The following is a 20475-nucleotide window of genomic DNA, read 5'->3' as shown; positions in this document are numbered from 1 at the left end:
ACAAGGCTTTCAATCTTGTGGCCATTTTGGCAATGCTTCCTGGCCATTATTTCAAGCCATACAAAACCAGGTTCAAACATAGCTAATAGCTAAGACTTAGCTAACTCTTCAAAAATGGCTTTGCCATTTTTTTTAAAACTCCATTTTCTCCCAATTTGGTTGTGTGCCAATTCCCACCCACTAGGTAGCCCTCAGCTATAATACCTATTCTACCAGCTACCTGTCTACTCTAAAACAATGATATTTACCCTCTTTTACATACGTGAGTTCATGTTACTGTGATTGAAAGGGGAGAAAGTAATGCCATTCCTCCCATCCAGAGAACATGCCAAATTTTGCCTATTGGACTAAAGGCCACGAATAGCTATTTCATTGTTAGGATTCAATCCGGCGAAGATAGGGCTTTTCTCTTGTGCCTCTCAAGAGCCAAAACCACTGTTAAAATCTCACAAAAAAAAAAGTCATGATGCATGTGCATAGCTCCATGTGTTTTGGTAGAAATGAGACAGTAGCAGCGAATCCGAAATCTATCGTAGTGGATCCTACACCTTTTATAGTACCTCACTCTCTGATTCACTCTGCAGTTAGATTTGCTGCATATCGAACTAAATAGTAATCCTTGTAACCCTAAATGTCTAGCTATTATGGCTTTTTTATTTCCATCTCCAGGTAAGGCTAATGATAATTGGCTAATCTAATAGCCAGAATGCTGATGTCACATAGACTATTGCACACATAATTCTTATGGTCACAGAGACAAGGGGACCCAAATGCAGAACACAGACACAGGAATCCAAGGTGAAACTGGTTTTATTAACGAACGTGAGGGGGTGAAGGTATGTGAGAAAGGTGAGTTGAATTAGAGTGGTCAAGGTCAGGATTTGAACTCGGATCCACAGTGTGAGGAGGAAGTGAGCCAAGGGTGAGCAGACAGGCAATGTGAGTAGTGGACCTGGAACACGAGGAAAACACAGTGAGAACAGGATAACACGGAAAGGGAAATCACTAAACAATAACATGGACTACAACTGCGAGTAGAACCAGAAGTGTACCACACTGGAAGCCAGAACAATCTGGTGACAGGTGGCTGAAGAACCGGGGTTTATATATGCTGCTGATGAGGTGTGTAGATGAGAAGCAGGTGAAGCAATCAAGCAGCAGTGGCGTGCCACACCCAGACACACACACACGTACACAAATAGAAACAAGAGGGAGAGAAAATGTCTGGTTTACACATGTAACCCTGTTTCCTGAGAAGGGAACAAGACGTTGCGTTTAGCATAACACTATGGGAGCGCCCCTCGCGCGTGACCGGCATCTGAAGCTTGTGTAAAATCATGCCTATTCTTAGGCTTGCCATGATCAGGTGCCGTGGCAATTAAGCGCATCGCGTGATATATATATGGCACCTGTGAACCGCGCCGTCAGCCTCTATTATCTGAAGCAAAGACGCAATGCACAGGCCTACCCCATGACAAAGCTACGCATCGTCTCATTCCCTTCTCAGGGAACAGGTTTACATGCATAACCCAGATGTTCCCTTTCAAAGGGAACTTCACGTTGCATTTAGCATAACACTATGGGAACCAGAATACCCACTCCGTCATACCGAAGATATGGCCTGTTCAAAAAGACCCAAGCCCAAGGGTCATTGCAAGACACTCGAGCCCGGGGTGGAATGAATATCCAGGCTGTAATATCGAATGAATATGTGTGGTGTAGACCACCCTGCAGCAGCACACACATCCAGTAAGGATACCCCGTTGGACAAAGCCTTCGAGGAGGTGACCCCCCTAGTGGACTGAGCCCTTATGCCCAGAGGCATAGTGAGACCGCGTGCCTCATAAGCGATAGAGATTGCTTCCACTATCCAATTAGAGATGCACTGCTTTGACACAGCACCACCTCTACTGTCTCCGCCAAGCAGACCAGCAGCTGCTCCGACTTACGCCACTGGCCAGAGCGGTGGACGTAAGTACAGAGAGCCCTTAATGGACACAGCAGGTGCATTCTCTCTTGTTCCGGTGTGAGGAATGGAGGAGGGCAGAAAGCCTGCAACACCACAGACGGGGCAGCAGATGTAGGCACCTCAGGAATATAATCTGGCCTAGGATACAGGAAGGCCTTGGTAATCCAGGGGTAAAGGCAAGGCAGGAAGGGGCAACTGAGAGAGCTTGTAGATCTCCCACTTGCTTGAGAGATGTCAGGGCCTGCAGAAGAGCTACCTTTAGAGTCACTAAGGGCTCAAATGGGGCACCTGACAGACCTTCCATGACCACAGAAAGTGGCCTGCAGATGTGCCTCAGTCACCTGACACCATGCATAAACCTCGAAGTTAGAGGATGTTGCCCCACAGAGGCTCCATCAACAGGGGCATGGCTGGCCGAAATGGCGGCCACGTAAGCCCTTATTGTAGAAGGAGTCCACCCTGCTGAGAAATGTCCTTGTGAGAACTCCAGGACTGGTGCTATTGCGCAGTTCACTGGGTCTACAGTGGATCCCTGTGGATGGGAATCTCTCAAGCAGTGCCATCTAGCAGGGAAATTATCTCTGAGAACCATATTCGAGCTGGACAATAAGGTGCTACTAGCAGCAGACATAGATTGTCTTGGTGAACTCTCGCTAGAATTTGTGGGAGCAGACCAACTGGGGGAAAAGCGTACAGATGTGACCTCGGCCACACGTGCACCATGGTGTCCAGCCCTAATTGTGCGGGAGGCGTGAGGGCGAACCACAGTGTGTTGTCTCCTCGGAGGCGAACACATGCAGTCCCGCTTGGCCAAACCTCCACCATATGGACTCCACCACTTGTGGATGGAGCCACCAATCCCTGGGCCTCAGCCCCTGCCTCAACAGGATGTCTGCCCCAACATTCCAGTTGCCCAGAATGTACATTGCACTCACTGACAAAACTCTCCCTCTGCCCAGAGAAGAATTAGTTGCGCCTGCCTGAACATGGGGCGCGGGCATAATCCTCCCTGGTGGTCAATATATGAGACCACCGCTATGTTGTCTGTAAACACATGGTGACCTCTCAATTGATGAAGAAGGAATTTCAGTGCTAGAAATATGGCCCACATATCTAGGCAATTGTGAGCTGGACAACTGTTTAAGACCGCGCTCCAGCCCATGAGGGAGGTGTCGGTCATTACTGCTTTGCGCTAAGGAGACACTCCTAGAGTGTGACCCAAGGCTAGAAACTGAGGTTCAACCTGAGCCCCAAGCTCTTCATGTGGGCGAGAACAACATGTCGATGTTGAACCGTCAGTTCCCAGGATCGTGCTAGAATTAACCAGTCGTCCAGGTAGTTTAGTACATGGATGCCCTGGAGTCACAATAGAGCCAGAATGAAATCCATGCACTTTGTGAAGGTGCAAGTGGATAAAGCAAGAGCTATTTCTATGTGGAAATATGCACTCTTTAGATCTACCGTCACAAACCAGTCCTCAAACTGAATCTGTGGAACGATAAGTTTGGGAATCAGCATCTTGAACCTGTATGTCCGAAGAGTATGGTTCAGATGACGCAGATCTAAAATTGGTCGGATACTCCTCTATTTTTTGCGGACCAGGAAATAACGGCTGTAAAAACCTCCCTCCGTCAAGGAACGGGGTACATGTTCTATGGCCCCTTTGTCCAAGAGGGATCTTACTTCCTGTGCTAACGTCAGGCTCTGGTCTGTGTTGACTACTGTGGTGAGCACACCTCTGAACTGGGGGGGTCGAGCTCTAAACTGGACCCTGTAACCCTTTTTTACGGTAGACAGAACCCATGGAGACACATTTGGCAGTAGTTTCCACACTGCCAGACATTCTTTTAGTGACATTAACTATTCCACATTCTATTGGAGGGAAAGCATCAGATTTTCGTTGCCCTGTGACAGCTCACTGACCAGAGAACACTGAAAACTTGGGACAGCCTTGGCTAGGGGAGGCCCTACACTAGAACTAGGGGCTAACTACTCTAACAACCTCATGTCCCCTGATACGTCCCTCCACGGCCCCTCAGGACCGCTCTTCTTTGTTTGCTTGGCCTTTATGACCATTCTCAGATCAGGCCTAGTTGTAGGCCGCAACTGTGGCTGCCCGGTTTCCCTTGGCTGTTTGCGGGGGTTGGCGGGTTGCTATACTCGCTTTCTCTGTCTCCCTCACACTAGTGCTGGCCCGGGCTCCACTCGTGGATGCCCGGGTGAACTTGACACAACAAGGAAGGAACTGGCTGAATGCCGCCATATGTCGAGCTCACGCAGCAGGTCTGCTTGATAGGTCTGCAATACTGTCATTGTCTGCAGTGACCCACAAGCAAGACTACTACTGCGTAGGCCTTGCGAACCAATGCCATGGTGGCCTTACACGGTCGCTTGGATGGCAAAGCCATCCTCCCTAAATTACCTGCTGTCGATGGAGAGAGGTAGCTCGCAAGCGCCTCCTGCACCTTCAGCATAGCTAAATAGCCATGCCGTTCATTCCCCACAGTGGCAGAATAATCCAACATCGTGGGGTTATAAATACGGCTTATGCATGGTTATCACACTGCAGAAAACTCCCCTTTCCCCCAGAAGCCTGATATTTTGTCATGCACTTCTGGAAGAAAGGGGAGTTTTCTGCAGTGTGAGGGATTTACTTTCACTGGGGAGAAAAAAGCTCATCCAGCCTTAGTAATCACTTCAAGCAGCTCATTATATAGTTTATATATATGTAGTTTTTAGTACACCATTCTGGCTCCTCGGAGTCAGAGAGGAATTATTACTATTATTTTTGTGTGTGTTTTTTCCCCCTTTTTTTCCCTTTTGGCTTTCCATAGCGGAAGGAGGCGTCGCGACGCGAGCTCCAAAATCCAGCAGAGAGCTAGACCTGGAAGACAGAGCAAGAGATAGAGCAGCACTCATCTCCGGCTCCTCTTTCGGATCCATAAGAGACCCCCCGGACTTGAGATGGCTAGCTGCCTCGCCAGCGGCCGGCCCAGATCTGTGAGGCTATGAAACCCACCTCGCTTCGGCTTCCGTGAAGAGAGCGAGTCACGAGAGGAGCTGCCTGATGTAGGCGTTACCATGCGCAGCCTCTTGAGGCTGCCATCACATGCTACATCCCCTAGACACTTCACACAGAAAGTGTTCACTACTGCCCGTGATGAAACGGGAGCATGTAACACACTTCCTGAATTCTCTCACTCATATTTTTCTCTCTCGTTCATTCCTTTTTTTTCTTCTCTTTTTTTAAAGGGATAGAAAAGTCCAGAGATTTTGAGAAAAGATAGAGAGGAAATGAAGCGTCTTTTTGTTTCTTTACACAAACAACCAACATGCAGTCTCGCTGAAGATAATAAGGCTGACGTCGTGATTCATAGGTGTCATATATATATAACGCGACGCGCTTAATTGTCACGTCACCTGATCATGGCAGGCCTACAAATAGGCATGATTTTACACAAGCTTCAGATGCCGGTTGCGAACGAGGGGTGCTCCCACAGTGTTATGCTAAACGCAACGTGAAGTTCCCTTTGAAAGGGAACACTGGAAACATGGGGAAAGGTTCTCCGACCTGGACCATGACACAAAATAGGGAGCTTATGTGTAGCCAGCATTGTAAATACTTTCACATAGCTTATTTCTATTAAAAATAAATCGTATATCATCTCTCTTATTTTTATCATATTGAGTTGATAGAATTTGAGTTATGTATGATGTTTGGCTGCTGCTTTTGGCATGGACACAAAACTAAAGGATAATGTCTCAGGTATAAGGACTTTTGTAACATTAGTCAAAAACTAGTCAAGACCATCACAGCAGAGTGGAGCTCTAAATTCATACTTGCAATCTAGTCTTGTTTTATATAGTTAATGGTGTCTTCAACAAATCAATCTAAGCCTTTTAAACTCTGAATGAATGTGATTCATTCCATTAATTCAGAGTAGCATTTCAGTGTTGAAACATCTATTGCAATTTTTTTGCCAATCTTATGGTTTCTTTTTAGTGTTTTTGTGTCATGCTGTGGTCACTTACATGTCTTCATCAACTGAATTGCATTGCAACAGAACACGCTGACTTGTCCAGCTAAGAAAAACGGCTGCACAAACTGCTTTCAATTTATGTGAAGCCGCACTGAGAGTCCATCATCCAGGATGGTGTTTTAGCTTTGTCTAATGCACCACCATTGCCATGAAAGCCTCTGATGAGTTCAAACCTCTTGGACATGGCCTGCAATCTAACCATCTCTAAAAAATAAAGCAGAGTTTACTGAGAAGGAGTAAAAACTGGTAAACATTTGTCCTGTGATGTGTGAAACTTGTGCTAGCACAATCCATGGCCATGGTCCAGCTTGGACTAAGGACTTTAGACTGGACTAAGAAACCTGAGCAGAAGGGTGCAGAAAAAGTTTTTCAAGTTTAATGTTCGTGGGTATATATATATAGGTTAGGCAAAAAGATATTGGGTGGCTAAGAATTTCTGACATAGTTTAGTCCCTGCCTGTGTCTTGGGGTTTGATGTTTGGGTCTGCACTAGTTTTGAAATGGATAATATAAGTATAAGGAAGAAACATTTTGTTTGAGGTCTATGTACTGTAATCTGCTGATTTTTTTTTTTTTTTTTTTTAAATACGTCATGGGTGCTTAAATAGAGGATTAAGTGGATCAGAGGGCTTCCCTTTCCACATTTTCCCAATTAGAGCAGATTTCATGATTACATGGACCTCCCTTCTCTCAAAAGGAATATCAAGCATTGCTGGGCACCAGGCCAAGCAGCTTACCCTGCATGCCTCAGGATGCAGCATGATGGCAATTGCACTCATACCTATTACTACGAAAACAAACTGATTAGGATGGAAACCTGGGGAGAGACAAAGATGAAAGACAAATTCAAATGAATGGACAGAGGAAGGAAGAGCAAAATAATGAGCGAAAGAATTGACCCTGTTGTTTTGCTCATGCCTAGTTTCATCTTCCTTTCTGATTTCTGAACTAATGAACTACAGTCTAGAATATAGAAGGAGAAAAGTACATAAAGCACCAAAGCTCATCCCCTCCCACAAAAAATAGGTAGAGGTTTATCCTGTCATCATTCTCTCTTGGTAATCAAACCCTGTTCCTCTTTTTATCCAGTGCCAGTTCAGATAAATTACCATATTTTGTGTGATTGCCTTAATGAATATGTACTTTGGGTTGTTTCTAACTAAAAATGCAACATACATTACAATGTTTATGCAAATGTGTATTAATTTAGTACCTGCAATGTGAGTTACTAAGTGTTAAAATCCCCTAGAAAAGTAGGTGTTTTTGCAGACATCTGTTTCCACCAGGTAAAGACAAAATTATACTATTAAATGTGTTTTAATAATGAGGATCTCAAAGTATCTCAACATGGTTAGAAAGTTTGCTAAAATAATGGTTTTATATGGTATTTTATATTCACCATTTGCACACAATTGTTCCCTTTGTTTGCCAAGCATATTAGCAAGTGTTATTTGCTTAATAAATCTTAGTAAATGCGGCCACATTTAAGGTCAAAATATTCAGCGTATATCCTTTTGCTGCTGTAATTGCTTTTTTTGTTTGCTTTGTTTTGCTTAATACTACATGCTCTTCATCCAGTCAAGATTGTAATTGTTATGGGATATAGCACAGTTCTGATATTGCTTTGATAATTGAATCATATGTTCCGCCACAATCTAAAAAGCATTATCAGTGGCGGTCTCACCATTATGAATGGGTACCAGTGTCATTAGGCCTCAGATCCCTCTGGCCTCCACAACCAAAAAACAATTCAAAATAGTAAACAAGACAGCAGACCCAAGCAAGACGCTAAAAAAAAAACACCACCACCATCACCACAGCATTGATTGCTTGACATGTGGCGCACAATACAATTGGCTAGATTAATTACCACAGCACATCGTTACGACTGCACACTCCATAACTGCATAAAGGCGGAACGGCTTGTTATGCCAATCACGTCACGGAAAATCTGCTTGACAAGAACAGAGAAAATGGGCCAGGCAGAACAGGAAAGCAGGAGAGCAGGCAAGGACAAATAAAGATTGTTCATGTTGCAGAACACAGCGAATTATTAGCATATGTGCTACAGTTCATCTTTTGTCAGTCAGTTTTTCGCTCTGTCTCTTTCCCTGTCAAAGTCTGCAGGCATTTCAGATCTGAAATTCTTGTTCCTTTTTTACATCTTCACGTCCACTTTTGCTATCATCAGCTGTTGTTTCTCTTTCTGCCTTAGTTACTACTGAAATATATATGGTTTGTCTAAATTAGAAATGTTGGCATCGTTGTAAAATGACTGCTTACTGCGCCTTATACATAGAAATGAATAGTTTCTATAATAATAACTTGTTCGTAGGGAATTGTATGGTGGACAATCCACATAATCTAATCTAAGATGGCTAAATTGTGGCCATGCACATGTAGAACACAATACCAGGCATATCTTCAGGTTGGGCCAAGGCCAAAATAATAAACAAAAGAACCCTTGGTTTAGAGAGCTTTTTTACCTAAAAGAAGAACAATCAAGATACAAATGTACTTGCAAACGCCCTAAGCCAAAAGGAAAAGGCAGCCACACCCCTACTACCGATAACATATATTGATGTTTTTAATATATTAAAGTGAACCATATATACAGTGGTGATTATAATACACATAAACAGGTACAGAGACAACCAAACTCACAGTCAGAACCAGGCAAAAGTCAAAACCAGAACAGCAGTCAGAACACAGAATAGCCACAAGGGCACACAATACAAACCAAACACGTCTCCTAACGCCAAATCACACTTAACCACCTCCAACATCCTGCTCTCTCTCATCTCCTTGTCCTCTTTAAATATGGCTGTCATTCAGTGATGCCAGTGAGGCTGGAAACTCTGGGAGGGAGTTCAGACCTGCACACAAAATATGGGACAATACACACACAAAAAAACTTCCCATCCCAAAGATTAGCGGGTTGTAACATCAGCAACAATACTCAGATAGCCTGTGGCATTCAGTCAGTGCTTGGCTTGTATTAAGGGGCCCAATGTGTGACAGGAAAACATTCCCCACACCATTACTCCACCAACTTTTGAAACAAGACAAGTTGGGTCCATGGATTCATGCTGTGAATGTCCCAAATTCTGATGCCTGAAATTGAGATTAATCAGACCAGGCAAAGTTTTTCCAATCTGGAGATCAGCAGTTTCTAAAACACTACAACCACCCCCCCCCCCAACCCCCGGAAAAAATCACTGAGATCACATTATTTTCCTGATCATTGATGTGAACATTAACTAAAGCTCTTGAACTGCATGATTTTTTTGCAGTGCACTTCTGCCACATGACTGGCTAAATGGATAATTCCATGAATGTGCAGGTGTAGAAGTATTCCTAACACAGTGACTGGAGACTGTATTATATTGTATGTAGGTTTGATAATAAATGTGATGAATATGAAAACATTTCCTTAGTACATGTTCAAAGTTCACATCTGGAGCCATTGCCTGTTCTTTGCAAAAGCAAATCTGAGCTTTTAGCAGTTGATTACATCTTAATGCATCCTTCCATTTTCACACTTATAAACTCCTAAAAAAAAGGGCCATCCACCTAGCTGAGGAGTTTCCGCATTCATTATTCCGCACAGGCTCTCTAGCCATCTAAATCTCGTTTCTATGAGAAGGCAGTAAGTACAGAGATGCCATTTAGCCATTTGCTCATCAAATCGTAATCCATAAAATTTAGTGCTATTATGAGTTGTGGACGAGAACTCCCACTCCGGATCCTCACAAGCTGAAAATCATTATCAATGAAAAAGTCATTATCAATGTCTATGCTTTAAATTCACAAGTCTGAACAAACCAGAGATTATCAACTCCAAATCAGCACCAAATCAACACCAGAATCAGCTCATCAGCTCCTTATTAAACCTTAAATGAGTTGGGTGTTCCATTTCAAAGGGAACTCAACATTGTGTAAGCTTCACGCTGTGCGAAGTGCCCTTGCGTGTGACCGGCATCTGAAGCTTGTGTAACATCATGCCTATTTATAGGCCTGCCGTAATCAGGTGCCATGGCAATTAAAATGGCACCTGTGAACCACGCTGTTAGCCTTATTATCTTCAGTAAGACTGCATGTATCGTTTGTGTAATGCTCACAAAAGGCTCTTTATTTCCTCTCTATCTCTTCAAAAAAAGAAAGAAAAATCTCTTTCCTTTTCTGGCCTTTTAAAAAAAGAGAAAAGTATGAGTGAGAGAGAATTCAGGAAGTGTGTCACGCCTTTCTCCCGTTTCATCACGGGGGGATGGACATGCTTTCTGTGTGAAGTGTCTAGGGTTGGAGCATGCCAGGGCAGCCGTTGAGAGGTGCATTGTGAACGCCTTACAATCAGGAAGTTCCGCTCATGGCTCGCTCTCTTCTTGGCTGAAGGGCATTGTGTTTCAGAGCCTCGCCGATCTGGGCTGGCCGCTGCCGAGGTAGCCAGCCTGCTCAGGTCCTGGGGATCTTATATGGATCTGGAAAAGGAACCAGAAACGAGCACTACTATATTTCTTGTTCTGTCTTTTGGGTCTGGCTCTCTGCCGGATTTTGGAGCTTGTGTCATGACTCCTCCTTCCGTTATGGAAAGCCAAAACACCCTCTCTGACTCCGAGGAGCCAGAAGGGGGTGCCATTGTACAAAAAACAGAGCAGCTCTCAAGCATGGAAAGATCTGCTTGAACTGATTATTAGGGTAGTTGAAAAACTAAATCTAGACTGGCCCGGGGAAGAGGAAGTGGCTCATAGCTGGCTGGATGAACGCTTTCTCCCTAGTAAAAATAAATCTCCCTCACACCGCAGAAACCTCCCCTTTTTCCAGAAATGCTTGATGAAATATCACGCTTCTGGGGAAAACCATACACTAGCCATAATTATAACCCTGCGACATCAGATTAATCGGCCATTGTGGGGAATGAATGGCAAGGCTATTTAGCTATGTAAAAGGTGGAGGAGACGCTGTGAGCTACCTATTTCCATCAACAGCAAGTAATTTAGGGGGGTCGGCTTTGCCCTCCAGTCCATGTAAGACCACCTCGGCGTTGGTGGGCAAAGCCGATGCAGCAGCAGGTCTCGCTTGTGGGTCACTGCATACAATAGCAGTGTTGCAGACCAGAAAGCTCGACATCGGGGAGGAAATTGGGCCCGAGGCAGTGGTAGAGCTTTGCTGCACCACAGATTTGTCTCAATGGTTGACCAAGCAAATGGTCCGTCATATCGCCCGTTCAATGGTTAGCTTGGTTGTGGCGATTAGGCACCTATGATTCAGTCTCTCAGGGGTGGGGGATAAAGATAAGGTCTCCCCTGCTGGATGCCCCTGTTGAACCTTCCGGCCTGTTCTGTGGTGCGGTTAAAGCTATCGCCGACAGGTTTTCTGAGTCAAAATAGCAAACGGCGGCAGTCAGCCAGTTCCTTCCCCATCGTATCGAGTTCGCCCTGGAATCTACAAGTGGAGACCGGGCCAACGCTAGTGTGAGGGAGGCACAGAAGGGGAGTGTGGTACCCAGCTGCAGAGAGCCAGGGGGAATGGGCAGCCACAGTCGCAACCTGTTAATAGGCCTGATCTGAGAATGATCATAAAGGCCAAGCAGACAAAGAAGGCGTGATCCTGATGAGCCGCAGAGGGAAGTATCAGGGGACTTGAGGTTGTTATGGCAGTTAGCCCCCAGTACTGCTGTAGGGCCTACACTAGCAAAGGCCGTCCCAAGTTTTCAGTTTTCTCTGGTCAGTGAGCTGTCACAGGGCAACGGAAATCTGATGCTTTCCCTCCAAAAGAAAGTGGAAGTGTTAACGTCACTAAAAGACCATCTGGTAACATGGAAACTACTGCCAAAAGTGTCTCCATGGGTTCTGTCCACTGTAGAAAAGGTTTACCGGGTCCAGTTCAGAGCTCAGCTCCCCTGGTTCAGAGGTGTGCTCACCACAGTAGTCAGCACAGAGCAGAGTCCAACATTAGCGCACGGAGTAAGATACCTCTTGGTCAAACTGGCCATAAAACACATACCCCGTTCCCTGAAGGAGGAAGGTTTTTACAGCCATTATTTCCTGATCCACAAAAAAGATGGGGGTATGCGGCCAATTACAGATCTGCGTCATCTGAACTGTACTCCGAGCTGATGCTCAAACTTATCGTTCCGCAGATCCAGGTCGAGGACTGGTTTGTTTCAATAGCTCTAAGAGACATATTTCCACACAGAAATTGCCCAGTCACAGGAAGTTACTGAGGTTTGCGTTTGGAGGCAAGGTGTACCAAAATTGCGTTCGTCACTTCGGGCTAGCTTTATCCCCTCGCACCTTCACAAAGTGCATGGATGCCGCTCTGGCACCATTGCGACTCCAAGGCATCCATGCACTAAACTACCTTGATGACTGCTTAATCCTAAAACGATCCAGGGAAGTGGCGATTCAACATCGAGATCTTGTTCTCACCCACATGAGGAGCTTGGTGCTCAGGTTGAACCTCAAGAAAAGTATGCATTCTCCAATGCAGAGGACAACTTTTCTAGGGGTTATATGGGATTCTACTACGTTGAGGTTGTTTCTATCCCAAACACGCATATGGTCAATCCTATCAACATTGAGCAAGATGAAGCTGGGTCTGGGCATCCCCTCCAGTCTCTACGAGAGACTGTTAGGGCTTATGGCAGCAGCAGCCAATGTCGTACTGTTGGGCCTATTGCACATGAGACCATTTCAGTGGTGGTTGAAAAGTCAGGGGTTTCGTCCACGGACGAAACCTTTGAGAGTAATCAGTGTCACACGTGCTCTGAGAATTTGGAGGTGTCTCTGGTTTCTAGCCTCGGGTCAAACTCTTGGAGCATCTCCTTATCACAGAACAGTAATGACAGACGCCTCCCTCATGGGCTGGGACACGGTCTTAGACGGCTGTCCAGCTCACGGTCTCTGGATCAGAACTCATCTGGAGTGGCATATAAATTGCCTAGAAATGTGGGCCATATTTCTAGCACTGAAATTCTTTCTTCCTCGATTGAGAGTTCACCATGTGTTGTCTGTCACTAACACAGTGGTGGTCTCATATATCAACCACCAGGGAGGGTTACAGTCACGCCCTCCGGTTCAGGCAGTTATAGTTAATTCGTCACCACCAGCTTGCTTAATTGAGATTAATCCTTACACTTAAAATCTGTATCCTCTGTTTATATATTTCTGTAAAGCTGCTTTGAGACAATGTCCATTGTAAAAATTGCTATACAAATAAAATTGAATTGAATTGAATTCTCTGGATGGAGGGAAAGTTTTTGTCAGTGAGTGCAATGTACGGGCAACCAGAATGTGGGGACAGATATCCTGTCAAGGCAGGGGCTGAGGTCTGGGGATTGGAGGCTCCATCCACAAATGGTTTGGCCAAGTGGAAGTGGGTGTGTTCCCCTTTGATGAGACAACACACTGCCCACTGTGGTTTGCCCTCACTTCTCCCGCACCATTGGGGCTGGATACCATGGTGTACACGTGCCCGTGGTCACGTCTGTATGCTTTCCCCCCGATCGCTCTGCTCTCACAAGTTCTAGCGAGAGTTCACCAAGATGATCTCAGCAGACCATGTCTGCTGCTAGTAGCACCTTATTGGCAAGCTCAAATATGGTTTTCAGAGATAATATCCCTGCTAGACGGCATTCATTGGGAGATTCCTGTCCACAGGGAGCTATTGTCTCAAGCCAGACGGCTGATTTATCACCCTCAGCCAGAACTATGGAAACTGTGGGTCTGGCTCTTGAGGGGCACCAGCTCATAGATGCTCATCTCTCAACTGAAGTTGTAGAGACCATGTTCAATGCTAGAGCACCATCCATGAGAAATCACTCACAGTGGCGTAGGTCCAAGCAGTTACTGGTCTGCTTTGGCGGCGACAGTAGAGGTGATGCTGTGTCAAATCAGCGCATCTCTAATTGGATAGTGGAAGCAAGCTCTATCGGTTATGAGGCGCACGGTGTTGCTATGCCTCTGAGCATAAGGGCTCATTCCACTCGGGGGATCACCTCCTCGAAGGCTTGGTCCAAAGGGGTACCCTTATGGGATGTGTGTGTTGCGGCGGGGTGGTCTCCGCCACACACATTCATTCGATATTACAGTTTGGACATGCATTCCACCCTGGGCTCGAGTGTCTTGCAGTGACCCTCGGACTCGGATCTTCTGAATAGGCCATACCCTGGAGTGGGTATTCTTGTTCCCACAGCGTGAAGCTCTCACAACATTGAGTTCCCTTTGAAAGGGAACGTCTGGGTTATGCATGTAACCCTGTTCCCTGAGAACGGATTGAGACGTTGCTTAGCTTTGTCATACTGGGTCATGAATGTGAATTGCGTCTTTGCTTCAGATAATAGAGGCTGACGGCGTGGTTCACAAGTGCCATTTTATATCATGCGATGCACTTAATTGCTACATCACTACATCACAGCAGGCCTATAAATAGGCATGATGTTAGACAAGCTTCAGATGCTGGCCATGCGCCAGAGTGCTTCCCACAGCCTGAAGCTCACGCAACATCTCGTTCCCTTCTCAGGGAACAGGGTTACATGCAAAACCCAGACGTTTTTGGCAGCAGGAAAAACAGTTCTCTACAGGAATAAAGAAGTCATGATTCAGATAAAAAAAAGGCAAACTATGCTAGGTGTCGAGTTTTTATTACTCTTGAGAGAATGAGTTCTTGTTGCCAACATTTTAAGTGATACTGTTCAATGGACTTAGGGGGAAAATAAGCATGGAGGAAAAAAGCATCAGGTGTCAATATTTTATGTATGATTCTTGCCCTTAGAAGGTCGTGCCATTAAAGCAAGGTGATTTGCACCTCTGAAACTCCTGTCCCATTAATTTGTCAGCAATAGTCTGCCAGCTACCCCTAGAATTTAGTGATTATCTGGGGTATTACACATCTGACCGGAAGTCAATAGCAGCCTTTAGTGAATGGTGACAAATCCAGGTTCATTTACATTAGAGCAGAAGTCCTGTAATATCCACCTACACAGGGATTTTTTTGTAATTTCCTCTGTGCCTCTATGCTGTCCTGTCAAAATGCATAATCTTTAGAGATTGTGACTATAATGATGTGTTTGTGTACTAAACAGTGGCTTGGTCAATTCTGGAAAGTTGTGATAAAAGTTGTCAGTATTGAGGCTGCAACTTCTCAACTGTTACTGGCCTTGCTATAAACTACTATTAATTTATTAAAGTAGCTAACTACACTACAATCTACTAAGCAACAATAGCTTACTACATTTAAGCTACATTTGTTGTTTTTTCCTCACTGAAGCTACTTTCTCAAATTGAGGAAAAACATCTTAGGCATTTTCATTGCACAGCTAATTTATTGGACACACTAGCAATTTACATGCTTTGTACAGCCATAAAAAAGAGATGTTGCTTTTATATTTATAAATTATTCTTAGTAAGAAACAGTTAACATTGTTTAACTGTATAAAAAAATAAATTGAAAAACAGCTGATACAGCTAGCTGGTTAATGTGTGTACATCAATCCATGTAATATTAAATTAAATAGCCATAGTTGGATATTAGCTGTAATATGAAGTCCCTTATGTTTGGAGACTTTTGGGATACCCTGTAGATTAAAATTACACTAGAAGACCAGACAACATTTTCTTGTCTTCAACTTATCTTCAGCTCTCAACCGTTTTGCCCACTTGTTCTTGGCTGAGTGGGATCCGATGTTGTCTTTTGTTGTTGTAGCCCATTCGCCTCAACTTTGAGGTGTTGTGCATTCTGAGTTGCTTTTTGAGTTACCATAGACTTCTTTTAGCTTGAACCAGTCTGGCCATTCTCCTCTGACCTCTCTCATCAACAAGGCATTTCCAACTGCAGAACTATTGCTGCTCACTGGATTATTTTTTTTGCTTTTCACACTATTCTGTATAAACTCTAAAGACTTTTGTACATGTACATTCCAGGAGATTAGCACTTTCTGAAAGACTTAAACCAGTCTGTCTGACATCAACAACCATGTCAAAGTCACTGAAATCACATTTTTCCCCAATTCTGATGTTTGATATGGACATTTACTGAAGCTCTTGACCTGTATCTTCATGATTTTTTTTTTAAATTGAATTGGCTGGTGAGTATGTGTGTGTGTGTGTGTGTGTGTATATATATATATATATATAAAAAATTTTCCATCTCTACCCTTGCTTTTGTAAACTTTTGTGCCCTCTCAATGCTTTGCCCATGCTTACCAAAAGCCTTCAACCTGCCTGGGGCCTGATCTTCCCTACAGCACTGTCTAGTTAGCCTCCAATTAGGCCACTTCATAAGAATGCATTATCATTCTAATGAATAGACTACACTTTCCAATCATCAGGGAACACAGAGATGTACTGTATAATAGGAGGAGAGGAGCTGCCCTTAGCCTGGGTCAGGTCCAGCTGATTGCTATGCAAAGAATGAGTGGTGAACTGGGCAGAGTATTGGCCTGGCTATCACTTATTCTGAAATCTTAATACATCCTTCAGCCACTAGCTAAAAAGGTTTAGCCCTGGGTGGAAGAACTCAGAACAAAAGAGGTTCTTTGGGATATAATACAGGATACACAATGTGCTCATAGTACACAGGTAACATTTTAAAGCAGGAGAATTACTGAGTGCGTAATGGAATTGTCTTATGGAATATGAAAAAGCAGCATATGAAAAAGCAGCACGTGTTTTATGTGAACTGGCTCTCTAAATGGCAGGTACCTATTCACTTTTGGTGAGGTTAGTGAGAATATGGATAGATTAGTCCATGATAACAGTTGGTAAATGTCTGGTGAAAAGTGGTTTGTGTCTCACATCTGTGTTCTGGTTTATTCTTGGAAACAGTGGTCGTCAGTTTCTGTGTTGGCTTAATCAGTGATGTGGCACACAAGATGTGTTTGCACTCATTTGGTTGAAACGTCAACATGGTTCTGGCAGCAGGGGGGCAAGAAGAGCTCTCCAGGAGGGAAGCCAGATGGAGCTACTGATCAAGGGGTTTAGCTATTTATCTGCTCCAATGATAGGTCTTGGCTGCATGAACCTCTTTCTCTTTGCCGCTGTTTCTTTTTGTGTGTACCTCAGTTTGTCTGCCTATTTTTTTGGTTGGCAGATTGGGTGCAGACTATTATCGTACAATGCACTTCCCATTTTGTCCTATTCTCTCTTCTCTTCTCTCTCTATTTTCGTTTATTGTTTATTTGGCTCCTTTTTAGGCTGCCAGCAATGTCAACTTTACTGCAATTCCCCATGGCATCCTAAATTGTGTTTTATAGGCAAATAGTGCTTTTTAAATGCTTTTTACTGCAACAGATCTTCTTAAATGGACCTGTCTTTTCTCTCCTCGTGTTTCCTGTAGGCTGAGCTTCAGAAGATGAAGCAGCAGGCCCAAGAGACCAAGCAGTATATGGACAATCAGGAGGTAGAAGAGCAGAAGTTGCAGAAAATCATAGCAGACGCTGATGCCGAGAAAGTGAGCCTGAAGAAAGAACTGGATCAGGTAAGGCAGAAAGAAAAGGGTGTGTGTGGGTGTGTATTTAGATGAAGGTTTTGCTTCAGTAGCCACCCATTTGCCATGCTAAAAAGATGCCAAGTTCAATCTTTCCAGTAAAAAAGATTCGGGTTTGGGCGCATTCCAAACTTATTAAAAGTGCTGTCTGTATGTGAGGCCACAGCTTCACTTTGGTGATAGAAAGAACCATGCAAGACCTCGGGTCAAGTTCTCAATAATGAGAAAAAGAGAAAGACAGAATGCGTGTGTGCAAGGGGATCTGACTTGTCACTTTCAAAATTAACAATGGTGGAGACATCAGGTCAAGCACAACACAGGTTAATCAACCAACTATGGTTTAATTAGAAAAGTAATATGTCCCACATATGTGCTCAGAAAAAACACATGAATGCACATCATTTAATTGTTCCCTGATTCTTTTGGAGTTCTTTTAGTCTAATAATATTACCTGTCTATATATATACAGCATCTCACAAAAGTGAGTACACCCCTCACATTTTTGTAAATATTTGATTATATCTTTTAATGTGACAACACTGAAGAAATGACACTTTGTTACAATGTAAAGTAGTGTGTGTACAGCTTGTGTAACGGTGTAAATTTGCTGTCCCCTCAAAATAACTCAACACACAGCCATTAATGTCTAAACCGCTGGCAAGAAAAGTGAGTACACCCCTAAGTGAAAGTCCATATTGGGCCCAATTAGCCATTTTCCCTCCCCGTTGTCATGTGACGTGTTAGTGTTACAAGGTCTCAGGTGTGAATGGGGAGCAGTGTGTTAAATTTGGTGTCATCGCTCTCACACTCCCCAATACTGGTCACTGGAAGTTCAACATGGCACCTCATGGCAAAGAACTCTCTGAGGATCTGAAAAAAAGAATTGTTGCGCTACATAAAGATGGCCTAGGCTATAAGAAGATTGCCAAGACCCTGAAACTGAGCTGCAGCACAGTGGCCAAGACCATACAGTGGTTTAACAAAAGACAGGCTCCACTCAGAACAGGCATCGCCATGGTCAACCAAAGAAGTTGAGTGCATGTTTTCAGCGTCATATCCAGAGGTTGTCTTTCGGAAATAGACGTATGAGTGCTGCCAGCATTGCTGCAGAGGTTGAAGGGGTGGGGGGTCAGCCTGTCAGTGCTCAGACCATACGCCGCACACTGCATCTAATTGGTCTGCATGGTTGTCGTCCCAGAAGGAAGCATCTTCTAAAGATGATACACAAGAAAGCCCACAAACAGTTTGCTGAAGACAAGCAGACTAAGGACATGGATTACTGGAACCATGTCCTGTGGTCTGATGAGACCAAGATAAACTTATTTGGTTCAGATGGTTTCAAGCGTGTGTGGCGGCAACCAGGTGAGGAGTACAAAGACAAGTGTGTCTTGTCTACAGTCAAGCATGGTGGTGGGAGTGTCATGGTCTGGGGCTGCATGAGTGCTGCCGGCACTGGGGAGCTACAGTTCATTGAGGGAACCATGAATGCCAACATGTACTGTGACATACTGAAGCAGAGCATGATTCCCTCCCTTCGGAGACTGGGCCGCAGGGCAGTATTCCAGCATGATAACGACCCCAAACACACCTCCAAGACGACCACTACCCTGATAAAGAAGCTGAGCGTGAAGGTGATGGACTGGCCAAGCATATCTCCAGACCTAAACCCTATTGAGCATCTGTGGGGCATTCTCAAACGGAAGGTGGAGGAGCACAAGGTCTCTAACATCCACCAGCTCTGTGATGTCATCATGGAGGAGTGGAAGAGGACTCCAGTAGCAACCTGTGAAGCTCTGCTGAACTCCATGCCAAGAGGGTTAAGGCAGTGCTGGAAAATAATGGGTTTCCACACAAAATATTGACACTTTGGTCCCAAATTGGACATTTACACTTATGGGTGTACTAACTTTTGTTGCCAGCGATTTAGACATTAATGGCTGTGTGTTGAGTTATTTTGAGGGGACTGCAAATTTACACTGTTATACAAGTTGTACACTCACTACTTTACATTGTAGCAAAGTGTCATTTCTTCAGTGTTGTCACATGAAAAGATATAATCAAATATTTACAAAAATTTGAGGGGTGTACTCATTTTTGTGAGATACTGTATATGTGTATATATGTGGCATATGTACAGTGGCAAAGAGAGCTGATGCAGATTTTTTCATAAGGTCAGGGATATCCATATCCTGAGGGCACTTTATTTGCATGGACCATGCTGACTCCAGCTCCTTATTTATATATCTATCATACAAAGACATAGTTTAGTATGTGCTCATAGAAGTTTTAAATCGGACTAAAGAAATACTTTATCATTTGGTTTAGCCTTCTGCTTGATGAAATGTCCCTAAAAAGGATTGATATTTGAAAAGAGCACAAAACCACACTCACACATACTACACTGAACCTAGTAGCATTATGGAATATAAATAAAAAAAAATAGTATGAAGTAGAAACTGTGGCTGATTTATTTCTTGCCCAGACTATAGATTCATGCTGTCTTGGTAAACCATGCCCCTGGATTTTGTTATCAAAAATAAATATTGCAATTTTTACAGCCTAATTAATTCAATGTCATATTAATAATAACAACAACAATAATAATAATAGTAATGGTTATTATTATTATTATTATTATTATTATTATTATTATTATTATTATTATTATTGTGTTTATTGTCTTAAATAAGAAAATTTATGAGGGTAGTTTTCTACATTTCTTTTTCTTTTTTTTTTTTTTTTTAAGCTGTTCCTAAAACAAGGCGCAAACAGCTTACTATATCTGATTCTATGTGTCCAAGGCATTTACTGTAGTTTACATATTTTGTTAGAATTTAAGGTCAAACTTATAAGTTACACTTTGTGTGTATCTATGTTTGGTTTAAGGTATGGTTTTAAATAGACATGCAGCCCTTCATTGAGTTTGTATTACATTATGTAAAGGGAAGATACTGTCATACAAATGCATAGAATGGTGCACTC

General features: G+C 43.7%; 1 protein-coding gene across 5 annotated transcripts in view; it reads left to right on the top strand.

Moving 5' to 3' along the window:
- Nucleotides 1–20475, top strand: part of cfap58 (cilia and flagella associated protein 58) — a 139031-nt gene that overhangs the window by 51495 nt on the left and 67061 nt on the right. For all 5 annotated transcript variants that reach the window (XR_008384745.1, XR_008384746.1, XM_053615051.1 and 2 more), the window contains exon 12: nucleotides 17344–17484. Coding sequence is in view for 3 of the 5 variants with exons in the window: in XM_053615051.1 (XP_053471026.1) it covers nucleotides 17344–17484 (141 nt within the window). In the remaining 2 variants the exon portion in view is untranslated. The remainder of the gene's footprint in view (nucleotides 1–17343; nucleotides 17485–20475) is intronic.

The sequence above is a fragment of the Ictalurus furcatus genome, chromosome 26 (assembly GCF_023375685.1).
Source record: "Ictalurus furcatus strain D&B chromosome 26, Billie_1.0, whole genome shotgun sequence".
NCBI lineage: Eukaryota > Metazoa > Chordata > Actinopteri > Siluriformes > Ictaluridae > Ictalurus > Ictalurus furcatus.
Note: the sequence above shows the minus strand (reverse complement) of the source record. Positions and strands in the feature narration are given on the sequence as shown.